The 18,034-nt window shown below is 41.1% G+C and overlaps 2 protein-coding genes and 1 pseudogene across 2 annotated transcripts; 1 reads left to right on the top strand and 2 right to left on the bottom strand.

The window, feature by feature from the left end:
• Positions 1-6,872: 6,872 nt before the first annotated feature.
• On the bottom strand, positions 6,873-8,084 carry LOC147878097 (putative MFS-type transporter C1683.03c). Its single transcript, XM_087372426.1, has one exon. It carries the CDS (start codon positions 8,082-8,084, stop codon positions 6,873-6,875), a length of 1,212 nt encoding a protein of 403 aa, XP_087228552.1.
• A 2,095-nt stretch (positions 8,085-10,179) lies between these two features.
• Positions 10,180-11,415, top strand: LOC147878096 (laccase abr2 pseudogene; annotated as a pseudogene).
• A 4,182-nt stretch (positions 11,416-15,597) lies between these two features.
• On the bottom strand, positions 15,598-17,940 carry LOC147878095 (uncharacterized). Its single transcript, XM_087372424.1, has 3 exons — positions 17,796-17,940; positions 17,113-17,459; positions 15,598-16,791 (listed from the first exon to the last, which is right to left on the bottom strand). The coding sequence occupies exons 1-3, from the start codon at positions 17,938-17,940 to the stop codon at positions 15,598-15,600; spliced, it is 1,686 nt and encodes a 561-aa protein (XP_087228550.1).
• Between the last annotated feature and the right edge of the window lie 94 nt (positions 17,941-18,034).

Here is an 18,034-nt window from a genome sequence, read left to right as displayed (position 1 = left end):
GCCAACAACCCTGGAGTTTGGGTTTTCCATTGCCATACTGAATTACACGTCTCTTCCGGACTTACGGCAACGCTTATTGCAGCCCCTGAACTTATACTCAAAACTCAAGGACCTATTTCTAGACAAGATATCGATATCTGCAAAGCTTATCCTATGGCATATCAAGGAAACGCGCAAGCTCATGAAAACCATCGGTTTAATATGAGTAGACCTGCCGAGGTGCCGCAAGTCAATTGGGGTGCCATGTATCCGGCTGGTATGAAACCATACGATATTTCCATGACTCCGGCTAAAAAACAATGTAAGAGTAGTGGTAGAAGGTAATATCTGGCAATGAAATGGTCTAAAGGGGTTTCATGTATTTTTAGTAACATTCAGGAGAGGATAGCATTATCGGCGTTTTCATAAATGTTAACACATAGTAATATCAACCATACAATATGAACCGTACCTAAATTTGTAACCAAACAAAAGTCACTTGCAACTCGTAATTATGCTGCGAGAATTATTCTTAAGCTACTATTTTTATCTTTGGATTAGCATAGGATAAACAAATATATAGTTGTAGGTGATATTATATGAATTTATACTAGTAGGTTATGCACAAATTAAGATACAGCTTGGCATTTGATTGTTGACGTGTGAAATGGGCCTGAATAGTTTCAAAAACATTTTGCTTTTTTTAGTTGGTTCTACTCTATCCATACTTGGCTGATGAATGAGATGTTATGTGACTTGTTATTATTCTGTAGACTCACTCGAACGGTAATTCGAGATATGCTCGGTTGGAGCATGAATTCAACATCTTCGAAGACGATATTCAATGGCCTTCTATGGCAACCATCATCAATAGATAATATGACAATTTTAATCACTACAGTGTCATTTCTCTATCATTCGATAGCGACTAACACAATTATGAGTATTTTTTTATCACTGTAGCCTAATCGCTTCTTAACCATCAACCGTTTACTGTGCCTCCCAAGTTGAATCTATAAATCAGAAGTGCCCACCGTAATTATTTGCCTAGCTCCAATTCCAATTTGAGTAAGATTATACCATTCTATCATGATGTCATACTCTCAACAGAGCAAGGAGATTTTCATTTGGCAGCTTTTGGATCTGATAGCCATAGGTATTGTAGGCTATCATCTCCTCCCAGCTATATTTTGGAAATCTCAATTTCTAGGAAGTCAATGTATCAATCACAATAAGCAAGTATTAAGATCAATGGTTCAGCTTAATGCCGCCGTATATTTGACCTATACCTTTGCACTTATGCTGCCTCTCTTCAAACGAGAACATGGTTCAAAAACAGAAAACATATGCTTAGCCTTGATTTGGACTTTCATTTCTCTAACCTGCAATGAGAAAAAGCTTATTCGGACCATATCTAGTTCACAATACTTGAACATCATTTATTTCTATCAAGTAATGCGTGGTGTTCATAATCTATCTATAGTATCCTGCTATTTCTCTTTAGTCACAATTCTAGAGTTTGGCAGAATAGTAGCCAATTTTAGCTTGGCTGTATACTGTTGTAGGCATTCAATCCTTATCCAGAGACTATCGAAAAATTGTCGTCAATTGTTTCAGAGGACTTCCCGAGTTGAAGATCTCACTTCAGAAGCCAAGGTCTTGACCGCAAAACACGATCAAGGCCTCCTGTTCAAATCTTTCGAGACCTGTGTGATAATAATTCGTATAATTTGGCCAAAGACAAACATAAAACTTAGAATATGCTTTTATTTGCCTATCTTCAACATGATCATAGGACGAGTCATCAAGATCAAAGCTCCAATGGAGTTAGGATTAGTAGTAGAGCAACTGACAATCAATAAATCCAAAATGCCATGGAAACATATTGGACTTTGGGTGAGTTATCGCTTTATAAGCTCTTTCGGTGGTATTCGATTGTTCGTAGAAACAATTAAACTTGTATGGCGAGATTTTGTACGCAGACAATTCCATGATTTAATTTTCCTTCAGATTATGAATCTGTCCATGGATTTTCATCGCGATAAAGCAAGTGCAGAATTGATCAAAATCATGGATACATCAGAAGCGCCAGATCGATTACTGGAATATATAACGCAATACGCCTTGCCTGCTTACTTTGACCTTGCAATCGCAGTGTTCTGGATCCCATATCAATTCAGTACATACATAAATATATTGCTGATACCTATCGGGATTGCGTATATCTATACTCGGACTGCTTTTTATCAAAAATCTACTCTCAAACGAAGAACTTCTAGAAAGTTGTCTCAACGAGCTGCGAACATTTGTTACGAATGTATTTTAAACTGGGAAACTGTTGTTAATTTTAATGCTGTTCACTACGAACGAAACAAATATCAAAAGACCATAACAGACGCCCAAAATGCGCAAAGAGAATCAGCATGGGCTGAATTCCTTCCTGTAGCTTTACAATCACTACAAGTGACTATTGGACTTTCTGGTGCTTTGATCATTATGGCCTGGCAGATACACTTGGAAAAGGCTCCTGTCAACAATATTGTAAACTTTTCTCATTTATTGGGAGTCATTAATCCGAACATTATCAGAAGCGTCCGATATATATCGCGGATTAACGCAACGCTTGACAGATATAGAGCATATTCTTGAACTTTTAGCGTTAGTTCCATTAGTTAAGGATGGAACTCATTCTCTCGAGCTTCTTGGTGCTGTTGTGAATGAAATAGAGTTTAGAAACGTTAACTTCTCGTACCGAGCTGGAACCCCTATTTTAAATAATATCAACTTTGTTGCCAAAGCCGGAGACACGGTCGCAATAGTAGGGGAGACCGGCGCCGGAAAGTCAACCATACTCAAGTTACTTCTACGTCATTATGATCCTTGTAATGGTAGTATATCCATCAACGGCCAGGATTTTAGAAACTTAGCTGTGTCAAGTATTCGTGACAATATTGGATTCGTGCCTCAAAGTACTGTACTCTTCAACACAACCATACTAGAGAACGTTAGGTATGCTCGTATGAACGCAACTGACGAGGAAGTGATAAACGCTTGTACTCTTGCGGCAATACATGATAAAATCATGTCTTTTCCAGATGGTTACCAAACAGAAGTAGGCGAAAATGGAATGAAATTGTCTGGGGGTGAGCTACAACGATTGTCTATCGCGAGGGTCATTTTGAAAAACTCTCCTATCATACTTCTTGATGAACCAACCTCATCAGTAGATTCGTCAACGGAATCACAAATTCAGGACTGTTTCAAGGATATGGCCAAAGATCGCATAACTTTTATCATTTCGCATCGGTTCTCAACCGTTATGGCCGCAGATATGATATTGGTCATTGACTCTAATATAATAGCTGAACATGGAACTCACGAAGACTTAATAAAACGAGGTGGAAAATATCACGAGCTTTGGTCTAAACAGACAAATTCAAGTAGGGAGATTTGCCTCTAAATTATGATGTTGCTTGACATTACTTAAAAATCAAATTATCAATGCCCTACTTCAGCACTGGAACATAATATATGAAAAGTGGTAGGTATGCAACGTGTTGTGATATGGTTTCAAGTGCTCTTGTATCCTTTGATTAGATGAATTTTAGCCGAGACTTATGTAATTTTCAATGAAACTCTCTACTGAAATTTGCTATTTATTGATTCTAGCGTAGAGAGATCAGAATTTCAGGGATAGCGATCATTCCAAAATATCAGCACATCGTAAATAATGCGGTGATCAAGTTCAAGTACAAAGAATTTTTTCGCCAAGACTTTCAGCCTGAGAGGCTGAATTTTCGAACAAAGAAAATAAGTGAATGATTTGGTTATAAAATCATCGCCATTGATAAGACATCGCAATTTTATTTCTCGGCATTAAATTTATAAATACTCTCCCACCCAAGTAAACATTTTTGCTTTCATTCAACTTAAAAACATACCAATACCAAAGTCCTTTTAACATAAGATTCACCACACTTGACTTGTTTGTGATTGATCAGGACATTATCTTATTTGATAAGACATCACCAGATTTCCTGTCCGATGGAACACCACCGACCGGATTGGATGAATCGTTCCAAGTCAGGTCGAACCGTAATTGGGGGTCATATTGAAAAACACGCACTCCTCAGTCTTCCTCACGAAATGGTTCGACCAATCCTTGAAGAAATCAACGAAGATGGGATTCAACGTTCCAAGCTGTTTGAGTTCTCCAAAGAAGTCTATTCTCAAATAGTTGATCAAATATCTCAACAAAACTGGGAATCATGTGGCTTTCTGCGGCTTCCCCTTGAACTACATTTTCAAATACTAGATTTCATATCTCTGGAAAAAGAAAGTTTCTTCGAAAACCTGATGGCTTTAAGACTTAGTTGTCGCGATTCAAGGTATATTCCACTACCGTACTTGTTTAAGCAGCTCACTTTGGATGCTACTCTCTGTCCCTACGCACCAAACAACGCGGCATTTAACACAGCAGTCCAAGAGTTAAGCGAAGTTATTTCACCCAAAAACTCCTTTGGAAGCAATGTGAGAAAATTTAGACTTTCTTTAGAGCAAGGTCCTTTATGCCCAGACCTTTTAAATAACATGTCTCCAACACTGGAACTTTTACCAATCGTGGCTGTAAATGGAGTGAGCTATAATCAGAGACTTGAAGCTATCTTAAAATCAATGGTTTGTGGACTTCGAGTACTTGATATTAGAATTGACTGGAAGCCAACTAATAAAGGCTGGATATACGGTAAATCTCACCAAGATTTCAAAGACGTTTTGGCTCACCCGGTGATGTGGAATCTACTTGGTAGATCAACACCTTTGATGAAAAACTTGCAAACTCTTACGCTTGGAGTATGCGCACCGTTCACAAAAGACGTACTGGAATCTGCGTTATCATCTCTTACGCGACTGACGTCCCTCGCAATACTTTACGCCGGCAAAGAAGAATTCCCATTGAAACTGTCACATTCTCTTTGCCAGTTCTTAAAGATCTTTTCATTTTCGGCGCCAAAATGAAATTCTTGTTGCCAGCCTTACTCGCGTGTTGTCCAAACGTAGAGAAATTAGTTCTCAAGACTCAAAACGTTAAAAAGTCAACCAGCTGGTCGTGGGTTTCAGATTGCAACTCCATCAAAGTTATAGAGCATCTCACTTCCATTAAGAACACATTGACATACCTTGTGCTCGACTTGATGGGTTCCAAGAAAAACACATGTAACCAACTGCCCTCTGGCAACGACATGCGAAATTTATCCAATTTAGAGGAGCTCAAATTGCGTAGCTGGATATGTGGTCGAAAAACCACTGCAACAGAAATCTATGATGCGCTTTTCTCAGGATCCCTTCGTACTATCAGCTGGGAGTATGATGAACGTTTGTACGGTGAAATGGGCGACTTGAAACTTAATCCCTTGCCGAAGATTACATCAAGAACTATCTCCAAAATCAAAGATGCATTGAAGCTCGCTGATACAAAGTCCAATAGCTTGAAATCATTTACTTTCACTGTAAACGTGAAATTTGGTATGAGACCATCCAAAGTTCGGCAGTATCACGAAAGACGTGCGCAAAAACGTGAAGAGATATCGCAGAATCTTGAAGAACTAAGAGCAAAACGATCCGAAAGAGCTATAGAGAAGTGGACTCAAAAGCGTCGACTTGCTTTAAGAGAAGAGATGAACGAACGTCGTTCTGGCCTGAAAAAAGCGATAGAAGAGCTTCAAAAACAGCTGAACCGTAACAAAAATGACACTGATAAATCTGAAGTAAAGAAGGAAGGAGGTGATGATGGTATGAGGGACATGGAGGATGTGAGAAATGATGCTGATTCGGACATTGAAGATGGCCCCAATCATGAAAATCATCTTCAACTTGAGGTTGAGGATGCTCAATTTGAACTTGAGCATCTTGATGGTGCCACTGAAGGCGCTTTTCAAGACGAATTACACAAACTTGAGTCCGATCCAACCAATTCGACAGCTGGCAGCTCGATCGCTAATACCAGTGATGAAGAAAGTGAAGAGGAAAACTTGTGGACCCGTCGAGATTCTAAAGCAAGAGTGCATCGAATCGAGAGAATGTTAACTTCTCTCAAGCAAGACTGGAAATTTATCGATGTCCATGTTCAGGTTGGCACATTCAGATACTGATTGCAGCTCGACTGATGCCTTTATCCATAGACTATAATTAGTTAGCTCAAAGATATAAGGATTAAACTGTTTATCACCAGGACTATAAATTTTTAACTTGTTAGATCTTTTAAAACATGTCTCTCCTCTCTTCTGAGATTGCTTGAAGAGTTTTGCAACAGTCTGTTCATCAGTTGTCGTCATGGGCTCGCAACATTTCAATAGAGAAATTCGACATCACAAAAGGTTTTTGTGATATGATAGATCGAATTACATAAACCTAACTGTAATTGACCTATTAAAATGTTATAACGGAAATGTCTATAACCAAAATATCTATCATTATCATACACGTTTGAATACAGCCGTGAAAATCATGCAAATCATAATGTTACAAATGACTATCCATCAATTGGTCTCCAGCCCTCTTTTTTCAACGACCTGAGGAAGTAAAGTAAAGCTAATAAAATACCCAAAGCCGACATTCCCATACCAACATAGAATCCCGCCTTGACTCCATGTACAACAGCATGTGGATCATGATTCCTAATTGCACGCTCAGTTACATATCGTTCAGCAGTTCCAGCAATTCCTAAACCTAGACCAATGCTATAATTGACGACTGTGACCACTAATGATGCAGCCAAACCCTGGTGCTCCATGGACATATGATGTGAAAGCACAATTGTGGCTGACGGGAAAGACATGTCCATACCGAAAGGCATAACAATGATAGAAATAAATATTTGGGCCCAATAACTTTGCTCAACCGGCATTGTAGCTGCAATAGTACATCCGATAAAGAATGCAGTCATACTCAACAGGTTGACGAAAGAAATCGGTGAGTGGGTGATCAAAAAATCCGGTAAATCCAGAAGCAATGAATCCAGATATTGGTGCTGGAGCGTAATAAGCCGAGATAAGAAGTGGAGATTTATGTCGGAACTGACCCAGAAACCTCCATACGTAAAATAACCAGATGCCGAAACAGCCCCATCCCAGACCTACGCAAGTCAACATCCAGCCGATTGTTGCATCAAGCTGTGAAATTGGTAGTAATGGGCTTTCAGCTCTGGACTCGACGAATAAGAAGACACCAATAAAGACAATACCAAGAACGAATGTAGCAATGACATGATCTTGTTGCCAACCATAAATTGGAGCATTTGTAACTGCAACAGTTGTGAGCACCAGACCAATGACACCAAAGAATGATCCAAGCCAATCGAAACCTGGTGGGTTTTTAGGTTTCTCGCAAAGTACTTTTGGAACCGCAAAAAGCGAAAGTCCCCACAGAAAGAAGCATCCAAAGGAGAAAGCCCAAAACGTCCAGGGCCACCACACTAACTGTGACCACATACTTGCAAAAGCTGCTCCAACTACGAACCCAAGAGGTGCCATGAAACCGAATAAACTGAATAAGAGATTCTTCTTCAATCCTGGAGGATAGGCACGAGCAAGTAGTGCTAATCCATTTGGAATGAGAAGTGCTGGGCCTATACCAGCCATTGCTCTACAGAAGTCGAAAAAGGGCAGACTATGTGAGTAATAAGATAAACCAGTCAATACACTCCAGGCCATGAACCAGATATAACCAAGTGAGAAAACCTTTTGATGACCCATGATGTCTCCTAAACGTCCAGAGATTAATATAAAGGTTCCAGAGGTTAAGGCGTATGCAGCAACTCCCCATGTAGTATTCCTTGGGTCTACATCTCCACCAAACGAGTGTGCTATTATCATGATAGGTGCAATAGCTTGAGCAAACCCTGCTTGTGTCATGAAATGTGATAATACTATGACACCAACAAAAAGTATCTGCTTAGGCACCGTCATGGGAACCTCTTGTTGGGGAACCTGAGCAGAAGCAGGCAGTGCGGGATCATTCACAGCAGAATGATCAATACTCTTTTCCACTATCATAGTATCATTCATCGAATCATCATAGGTTCGTTCTGGAGTTGAAGATTTAGACATTGTTAGTATTGGCTATTATCTGTTTCTTTCCCAGAGCATAAGCCAAGAAGTAGTTTAAAACACAGATACAAAATAGAGAAACTTATACTAGAAAAAGACATCTTTCTTTTCTACCATTATTCGGATCCCCAGTGCCGACATGGGATATGAGAACCGGCACTAAGGATTGACAGATTCTTAGCCAAAGACAAATAGATTCAATGCTTACGAAAGCTACCGACAAACATTTTGACACTACGGAGATATAATCGCAAGTTTGACTGGCATGAGTCTGTTGTGTAAGCGAGATATGCCCTGACATTAGGCCAACGGTTGCCATATTCTAGAAAGAAAAGGATGGTATATAGAAGCTCACGTATAAGCTACGACGACTTGCGAATGAAATCGAAAAATCGAAGAATAATTTATGATGATCTTTATTTGATGATCTTAATTAATGATAGTTGACGAAAATTCTTGAAACAAGTCTAGTGAATCAAGTTTGTTGACATTTATATGCGTGTATAGTGAAAGACTTGGCTGATGATCTTTTCCAATGGAAAGGTAGTGAAGTAGATCAGGGCGGATGAGCTAGTAGGCAAAAAATAGAACATCTTATTGAAGATGACGCATTTTCCGGATAGAGTACATGTTGCTTGGAGTCTTGTTTCAAAACAACATCTCCAATCTAAGGGTACATTTACCTAAAATGGGAATTAGCAGAGAACTTAAGAACCACAACTACAAAACTAACGCTTTTAGCATTGCCAAGCAAGTTTGAGCATTTAATCCTATTAACCTAAGTCTGGAAATAACCAAGATGGCCTAAATAAATAGTATGCAAGAAAGTTGCTCTCACATCTAGGTCTAAAGCTTCAATGTCAATAACCAGTTCTGCTTATCAATGCTGCCACATCATTTTGCGAGTATTAATATTAATTCAATATTTTGAATTTCGAAACTCCGGCATGCTATCTTGAATAGTTACCAAAGATCGGGGATTTTACATGAGGCTCTCTAGTTTAAATGTACCTTTGCCAACCAGGATACAGGCCCTATTTTATATTGCATCGGACTGACGCATGAAAAGCCGGACACAATACAAACAACTGCTTATCCACCGGCCGGTTAGAATTTAGTTCAGGATCACGGTGCCAAGATGTTTCGATTTCTCAGATCACAAATAGAAACACTTTGACGGAGATAAAGCGGCTCACAAAATGAATACGTCGCTCAATCTATCCTATTATGGCGATTGCCATTTCTTTCGGCCTCGCTTGTTCTCCGCTGTTTGAGCCGACGGAAATTACATCGGACTTTTCCTCAGTCTTCGGATCTTGGCTTTCAAGATGTCCGGTTTTTTCAAGGAAAAGGTGGCCGTGATTAGGCCGTACTATTGGTGAAGCAGTACCTGCGTCTCTAGCACAGTATCACCGTAAACTTGTCAGATCGGACAATCATCAGGAAACTACTTTTACAAAAAAATATGGTTTGTAAACCCCTTGTAAACTTGGTCAGCTTTTTGGGATTGGTGGTTATTTCGTTGGCTGCGAATTTGAATTATGAATTAACCTTGACATGGGAAGATGGAGCTCCAAATGGCCATTCCAGGAAGATGGTTTACATTAATGGAGGATACCCTGGTCCACAGATGAATCTACACTATGGTGATGATGTGAAAGTTGTGGTTCATAACAAACTTCCAGTCAATGCGACCATACATTTCCATGGAATTGAACAGAAGAACACAGTTTGGTCTGATGGAGTTCCTGGATTAACTCAAGACGCTATAAAACCTGGTGGATCATTTGAGTATAACTGGAATGCAAATACTCATGGAGTTTATTGGTACCATGCTCATGTCAAAAGCCTTGTTCAAGATGGATTGTACGGAGCCATTGTCATTCAGCCTCCTGCAAATGAACCAAGTCCATTTGATCAAATATCTTCTGATCAAGCAGATATCAAAGATATGGTAGAAGCTTCGAAGAATCCTCAAGTTGCAATTGTTTCTGACTGGACAAAATTCACTTCCGATGAATGGTTCCAAATTGAGCAGAAAGCCAATTTTGATATGTAGTAAGTATTCTTGAGAATTTGCAAATCCTTAATTCTAATGACAATCAGTTGTGTAGACAGCATCTTAATCAACGGAAAAGGTGCTGAACACTGCCCTCCAGAAGATGAACTTCAGAATTACGTACCAACCCGTCTTAAAGGATTAATGGATGCTTTCCATGCCGTTGTTTCAGACAAAGGTTGCGCGCCGATGAACAATAAAATGCTAGGACAAGGAGATTTCCTATTGACTAGATTCTATGAAGTTCCTTCGGGTCTTCAAATTGGATGCAATAAGACTGAAGGGTCCAAAGAAGTTTTTAAAGTCGATCCAAGCAAGAAATGGTTAGCAATGCATTTCATTGGAGCAATTGGTTATAAAATCACCACTGTGTCAATTGATGAACATCCGATATGGATTTACGCTGTTGATGGCCAGTATATTAAACCGCAACTTGCCGAGACCTTCTCACTTCGAAACGGAGAGAGATATTCTGCTATGATCAAACTAAACAACACTCCTGGAGATTATACAATCAGAGTTGCCAACAACCTTCCTAATCAGATTATCTCCGGATTTGCAACTCTTTCTTATGGTGATGGTAATCAAACAAAAGTTAATGGCTCAACTCCGTATATCGATTATGGAGGAGCCAACGCCACTGACACGGTAATCAAATTCAACGAATCAATCATAGAACCTTTCAATGCTCCTGAAATGTCCAAGGCAGCAGACGAGCTGCATGTATTGACTCTAGCTCGGGTTGATGCTAACTGGCAATGGACTCTAGACAATGCTCGCAACCCGTACTATGTAAGCTACGAGTCGAATGTTCCTTTGCTACAAGATCCACGAACCAGAAACCAAATGGCATCAGAGCTCACCATCATGACTTTCAACAACACTTGGATCGACCTCGTCTTTGTAGTAGACGTAGGCGACTCGAACAAAGCGCAGCCCGAGCATGCAATGCACAAGCACGGCTCCAAGATGTATCTCATTGGACGCGGCACAGGGCCATTCCCATGGAAATCCACAGAGGAAGCAATGCGATCGGTACCAGAAGCCTTCAATTTGACTTCTCCTCCGTATCGCGACACATTCAGCACTGTGACGACCATTACCGATCCGTCATGGTTAGTTGTGCGATACCACGCGTCGAATCCAGGGCCGTTCCTAGTACATTGCCATATGATTACTCACCAAGAGGGCGGCATGGACATTATCCTGATGGATGGGATAGATCGATGGCCTGTGATTCCAGAAAAATACCGAATTGGGAATTCTGGGTAAGTATAGACGAGGTTGCCTGAAATACTACGTCTTTACTGTATAATTAGAAATAGGCCTTGTACTAGATGTTACCGAGAAATTTGTTTCCACAATGCAATAATTTTTTAATGCTTTGCTCTACTTGTGCCTATGTTTGAAAGAAGCATGCCTAATAGTGCGGAGCCCTAAGGCCTTTGCTACATACAAAGTACACGTTCAACGCGCCCCTAAATGTTGTACCGCATACAAAAACAATTTTTAATTTAACTGATTTTTGTCCTTATCGGTATGCCATGACCTATACAGGGAACGTCATGACGAGAATGCGGGCTCCTAGGAGTAGAACGACTTATATCTCGAGATAGAGAATCACCAAATTTTTCTAAGTCATGTACCATAGACTTTCATTTGGTATTTCTTTTTTTTGTAAGGCTGAAAAAATAAATCAGTCGAGATGATGAGAAACTTTTTATTATCATCAATAGCTTTAAGTATGTTTTGTCGTGTCAATTGATTTGGATCTACTAACATAACATTTAGGGCACATCAGTGCTTGCTGGAATTGACAAACAATGTCCAGCACCAGACGGATGTTATAGTATGAATATTCCAGATGCTGGAGCAAATTCTGGAGGTGGAGTTTACATTCAAATCACTGCTCCAACTTCTTATTCTTGGATTGGAATGGGTACTGGATCTCAAATGTCTGGTGCGAATTTCCTTATTATGTATGCTTCTGGCAATGGTCAAAATGTTACAGTTTCTGGTAGAAAAGGTTCTGGTCATTCTCAGCCAAGTGCAAGTCAAGATGTTAAATTCACTCTGCTAGACGGAACTGGTAATCGTAAATGGCCAGATGGTAGTAGCAAATATTCTCTGTAAGTATATCGATTACATGTGAGGTGTTTCACTAATTCAAATAGTACAAGCTGCAGTTCAGATCAAGCAAACTGGATTTATGGTGGTGTTCAGGGCAGCGCTTTAAACTCTGATAGTCAATCAGCCCCCATCTCAAAACATACCAGCATTTATGGAACAATGGCCTTTGATACTGCCAAGGCCAAAGGTGGTAGCGGAAATCCATTCACTTCAGGAGATGCCTCTGGTAGTGCTGGAGGTAGCGTTCAACCAGGTTGTGGCCCACCACAAAATCAAGTTGTGAATCCATCTAGTGGTTCTGCTGGAACAAGTGGAAGCAGTGCAGGTACAAGCGTAGGCGCAGGAACTGGAGCTGGTGTTGGAACAAGCGGAACTTCAAGCACTTCTGGTTCTGGAGTTGTGAGCGGCAGTACAAGCGGTAGCGGAGCAGGTGCAGGAACTGTTTCATCAGGATCGGGCGCAAGTGGTAGTGGAGCAGGTGTAGGAACTGCTTCATCAGGATCGGGTGCAGTATCTGCAGGAAGCGCTGGTGCTGGAACAGGTGTTGGAACCACTTCATCAGGATCGGGATCAGTTTCTGCTGGAAGTGTTGGAACAGCTTCATCGGGATCTGGCTCTGTATCTGCTGGAAGTGTTGGTACTGGAGCAGGTGTTGGCTCGACTGGTAGTTCCGCATCACAGCAAGGAACGAACGCTGTCGCTGTCAACGGAAATGTCAACGGAGTAAACAACATCAACGGAGTAGGCGCTGGGCTCTCAGGAAGCCTTTCCGGCCCACTATCTGGGGGTATGCCACCATTTTTCCCACCAGAGGAGGTCCACCACCGTGGATTCAAAACGGCGTTCCACCACCTTGGGTTGGCAATGGACCACCACCATGGATTCGCAAACGGCGGCCTATCTCAAAACTGGAAGCGTCAAGCTGCCTCATCATGTCCCAACGGACAAAAACCTACTCAAGGTGGAAAAAACAAACCAGTCGTATCAACGAGCGGAGCTAGCAGTGCTCGCATCTCCAAATATACAAAGACCGAGTTCAATACTATGGTACATGCCATTCTTGCAGGTATGGCCTTTTTGGGATTCTTTCCCTTTGGCGGGATTGCTATTCGATTGATGAGTTTTCCTGGCATTGCATGGTTTCATGCAGCATGCCAGATCATCGGACTCGTCTTCTTCACGGTAGCTTTTGGCTTCGGCCTTGACTTGGCACGAAGCTTACACTTTGTAAGTTTTCTAGCCGTCGCCTACCAAGTTCTCTGAACTTTGTCTCCAAGAACTATTTGACTGATTCGATCTTTTACTCCGTCTCCAGATGGAAACGCCGCACGCAATTATAGGCACGCTCATCTTCATATTCCTGTGGATGCAGCCACTTCTTGGGCTGATCCACCACAGCAACTTCAAGAAGTTCCAGACGCGCACGTCGGCGTCGCATTTCCATCTGTGGGTGGGAAGGGTGGCCATCACGCTTGGCATGCTCAACGGCGGGCTAGGGTTCCTGCTCGCTGGAACACAAGGCCCTGGCCCAAAGGTTTATGCAGTCTTGGCTGCATGCATTTGGGTCGTCTATGTGGCTGCCAGCTTCATTGGAGAACGCAGAAGGGCCCGAGTTTTTGCGCAGAGAAAGATTCCAGCTTCTACGCCGGCTCCAGTTAGACAAGCTTGATTGGGTTTGGTGGGGCTGCAGATCAGGGTCTTGTTAATGTTGCATCTATTGTTTCCAAGGTTTTAGTTACAGAATGTACAGAATGCTGTCAACCTGAAATAATGCAATTGAGAATATTTGCAAAAAAGAGAAAGAGTTAAAAAAGATGCTTCTTTATCATAATACTTACTCCAATCAGAGTAAAAGCTATTTGAAGCTTCTGCAAGCCACGAGAAATGCCATTGATCAAAGCTTTGAAAATGGAACGATTTGACGTTGACTACCAACGTTGTATTTACTTCTTGATACCATTTTTTTCAATTTTATTTAGACTTTTTTTAAACTGATAAGGCTATGTACCAATAAAGCTTTTCTATTGATGAATTATGGATTTTCTTTCTTATCAAAATTGGAGATTTTGATTTTTCTCCACTCTTGATTGTACCTCTGGATGTGTGACAAAACGTGTATCAATTATTTGCATATCCACAGCTTCACATACATGATACACCGCAATTTTCCACCATTTCAACGCCACGCGTAGGACATACAACCCGTCATACCGCCTTTTGTAATCTGTAGTAAGGTAACAACTAGTAAGACTCTATTGGAAAAGGGGAATTTAAGAAGTGGTACAGAGTGAAACCCTTTTTTTTGGATTTGCGATTTCGCAGCCTTCCCTCTCACTTAAGGAAGCTGATCCCTGAAATTCAGATAGCTTCTATATCAAGCAACGCTATCCGATTTCCGAAAACCTCCATTGTCCATATATTGTTTTTACTCTGACTCTATTTTTTTGAAATCTAATTTCCTCTTTCCAATTGACTCAATTACAACACAAAATGGCCTCCAGACCAGCCCTCCGCGCCCTCTCCAACGTCGTTCGCTCGCAAGCTTCCAAAGGCCAGCAACGCCATCTACACATGACGGACCCGGCCAACATCCACGATACAGCTCCCAACTCGGACGTATCGAAAAGCAGTCGCAGACCTCAAGCATCCGCCAGCAACGCTGCCGCTGAATCGTCGAGTCGCGAGTTCTCCAGCTCCTCTAAGTGGGCTGCTTGGAACGATACCTCGTCCATCGACTTTGCATATCTGCCGGGCGCACTCGACCCTGACGCCGGCTTAGACGGGCCCATCCGTGTGCCTATCCTTCCGAATACCATGTACAGCGGAGCACAGGCGAGAGCCATGTATGAGGATGAGCCGGAAGCTGTAAGTACTACATTGAGAGAGAAGATGACTGTTGCTAACACATGGATTGCAGACACTTAAGCCGCTGATCAATCTCATCTCAGCTGACAGTACTCATGTCATGTCGCCGTCTGCTATGAGCGAGGTGCTGGATAATAACACGATCGATTTTGAGGGCATCAAGGTCACGGATTCAAAGGGAAAGACCGAGAATGCTTCAGATGATATGTCTGGTGCTGTTAAACAGTTCTTTAGAGAACTTATGAAATAATTGTCACCAAATGAACGGTTGAAAGTTTTATCAAGTTACAAAAATACTTTGTTATTGGGTATCTCGATTGCTAGCAAATGCGTGTACGATGACTTACAACACTACAACATAAAAGTTGATCCGTTGTGTCAAGTGTTTTTCCAGTATTTAGCGAATCCGCAGACCTCTTTTCATACACATTACGATCTTTATGTCATTATATAGTAATTTTAATTCCCCTTGGTTCCAAAGTGAACCTTTTCATCTTCCCATTCTGACAATTCCCTCCATGTATTTCCTAGGGTCAAATCCAACGCCAATCTTAGAAGCATCCAATTTACCCTGATCTTTGGATGACATAACTGCCGAAATTCCCCAACCAGACGACATTCTATTCTTATTAGTGTCTCCTTGTGTTTCTTGAGAATTAATATCTGCCGTTCTCCTCTCATAGGTCGTAGCGTATCAGAGCTACTTCCCGGATTGCTTTCATCTGGTGCTCTGTCATATTGAGACATCTGCCGTGCCCAAACTATCCACCATCCTCTTGCAGTCTTGACACTACGCTCTTTCTCTATTGGAGTAATGTTTGAAAGAATCTCTAATGCAGTCGTATATGCTGTTAGAGCATCACTGCGAATCCATGCTGATGACGATGAGCCTTCATTGGAGACGTTTGATGGTGGGGGAATGGATGGTAGAGTTGACCAAGTGCTTAGAGTAGCTTTATCATGTACTGCTGCCCATACACCATCTCGACTAATAAGTTGTGGTGGAAATAAACCGGGTTCAGAAGCAAGCCTCTGTTTGGCTATACTTGGACCAGTCCTCTTGTCTAATAGAGGATTCAAGGATGAGAGAAATGTGTGCAGTTTTCGATAGAATGCTGGTATACTTAATGAAGCTGTTGATGCTTCAAATAGTAGCGTGTAGATAAATGGTCTATGAACATACACAACAACCCTTAACCTGGCCTGACTCCTTAAATTTTCTGTGCTTAATGACATTATGTCTGATGTTGAAGATGTTGGAGTTTGACCTGGACTTAGGCCTTTTACTCTCGCAAACACAGTTCTATTCATTAGCCTTTGGTTCAGACCACTTGATGGATCTTCTTCATCCATTTCATCACTTTCATCTTCAACATCTCCTTTTAAGCCAACAATGAAATGTCCTGAATTTTCTTGCTCAATTAAATTTTTGATCTTTGTTCTTATTATGTCGGCAGAAGCATTTGCAATGTCCATACTTTCAGCCTCTGCAAGTCCCCATAATGTTCCATAACCAAATGTAAGATATTTTGTCCATGAATCTTCAGTTGATGTACTGGCTACTGGAACACTTTGAGTTTTCTGATGTTTTGATGTACCTCTTCTTATCAACTTTACTTGATGCCGATTTGTTCGAAGCACCGGCTGCACCTCCTATGATTGGTTTTGGAATTCCAGGAACATGTTGACCTGGTTTAGCAGGTATTTTAATCTGACTTGACTTTTTCCTTCTTCTCCTTCTACCAGAGCTAGGACTGTCCCTTACAGCATAAGTTCCTTCACCATATGTATAAATCCATCTCATCCATTCGAATACATCCTTGGTTGATTGTCTAGCAAGTTTACCCATACCAGAAAATACAACACCATCATGTGTATCCATCAAGTTTCCAGCACCCATCCATGGTTGAGGCATTGCGCCATTCTTCTCCTCTTTTTCTGGAGTAGTGGGAGCAGTTCAAACCGAGCGACTACCATGTCTACAAGGCCTAATGTGCGGCGAGAGAAATCTTCCAATACCTCTCGCTCTCCACTACCCCATTCTTCTTCTCCTACACCGACACCTAATTCACCTCCAGCGGCTAATTTGATACCACCGAGAAGATCTGCAGCTGGAATTCCCTCAAGCATGATATTCCATCTTGTCAAAAAGCGGGACCAGAAATTTTCCAGCAACCCACAAAAGACCGATCGCTCCAGTCTCTTACATAGCTTGGTTAATGAAGCTCCATTATGAAGAAGAAATATGCGATAAGCATTAGTTAATTGAGAGATAGCTAGTGCTGGGCTTTTGAGATCCCTAGTAGAAGACTCATAACCATCTCCAGGACCAACATAGATTTCAGACCTAGATGTTACTATGGGAAGTTGAGTTAGTTTGATGGACTGCATATAGTTAGCAGCAAGCATATACTATCTAGAGTTAAACTTACAACAACAATCCACCAATTAAATTCTAGTTCTTTGATAATGATTCTAGACTTTTCTGTGTCTATATGATCAATATCTTTTTCTGCAAAGCTTCTACACGTGTATTAGTTCAAGTAAAAGCAAGGCCACGAGGCTGACATACTTTGCAAAATTGACCATTCCTTGGGCTAGACCAATCTGTCTTTCTTTTTCATGCTCTTCATTGGTCTTTGCCTCTTCAGTTGTACCTGCATCCTTTTTGGAATAGTAATAAAATATCTGGTCTTTGAAAGTCTCATCTGTAGTACCAAAAGTTGGATTGTATAGAGCAAAGAAGGACAGTTCCGCGGGAATGATATTCAACTGCGGATTAGGCGCTCCAAGTATGTCCATCGTTTGGACTATCTTTCAACCTACTTTCCGTGTACAAGAAATTAAAAACAGACAAAAATGATTTTCTTTATACAGGATAGTCGTTGTAAAAAAA

This window comes from Dipteris shenzhenensis, unplaced genomic scaffold (assembly GCF_047967505.1).
Source record: "Dipteris shenzhenensis isolate YYH24624 ecotype China unplaced genomic scaffold, Dip_SZ_1.0 scaf0561, whole genome shotgun sequence".
Classification (NCBI taxonomy): Eukaryota; Viridiplantae; Streptophyta; class Polypodiopsida; order Gleicheniales; family Dipteridaceae; genus Dipteris; species Dipteris shenzhenensis.
Note: the sequence above shows the minus strand (reverse complement) of the source record. Positions and strands in the feature narration are given on the sequence as shown.

What these genes read in the sequence shown, in the direction of transcription:
- LOC147878095 (XM_087372424.1), bottom strand. Translation starts at nt 17,940, where the DNA reads ATGGACATACTTGGAGCGCCTAATCCGCAGTTGAATATCATTCCCGCG. An exon ending in CTATTCCAAAAAGGATGCAG is followed by an intron (nt 17,460 to 17,795) that starts GTACAACTGAAG and finishes TTGGTCCTGGAG; the next exon opens with ATGGTTATGAGTCTTCTACT. An exon ending in CATTAGGCCTTGTAGACATG is followed by an intron (nt 16,792 to 17,112) that starts GTAGTCGCTCGG and finishes AACCAATCATAG; the next exon opens with GAGGTGCAGCCGGTGCTTCG.
- LOC147878097 (XM_087372426.1), bottom strand. Translation starts at nt 8,084, where the DNA reads ATGTCTAAATCTTCAACTCCAGAACGAACCTATGATGATTCGATGAAT.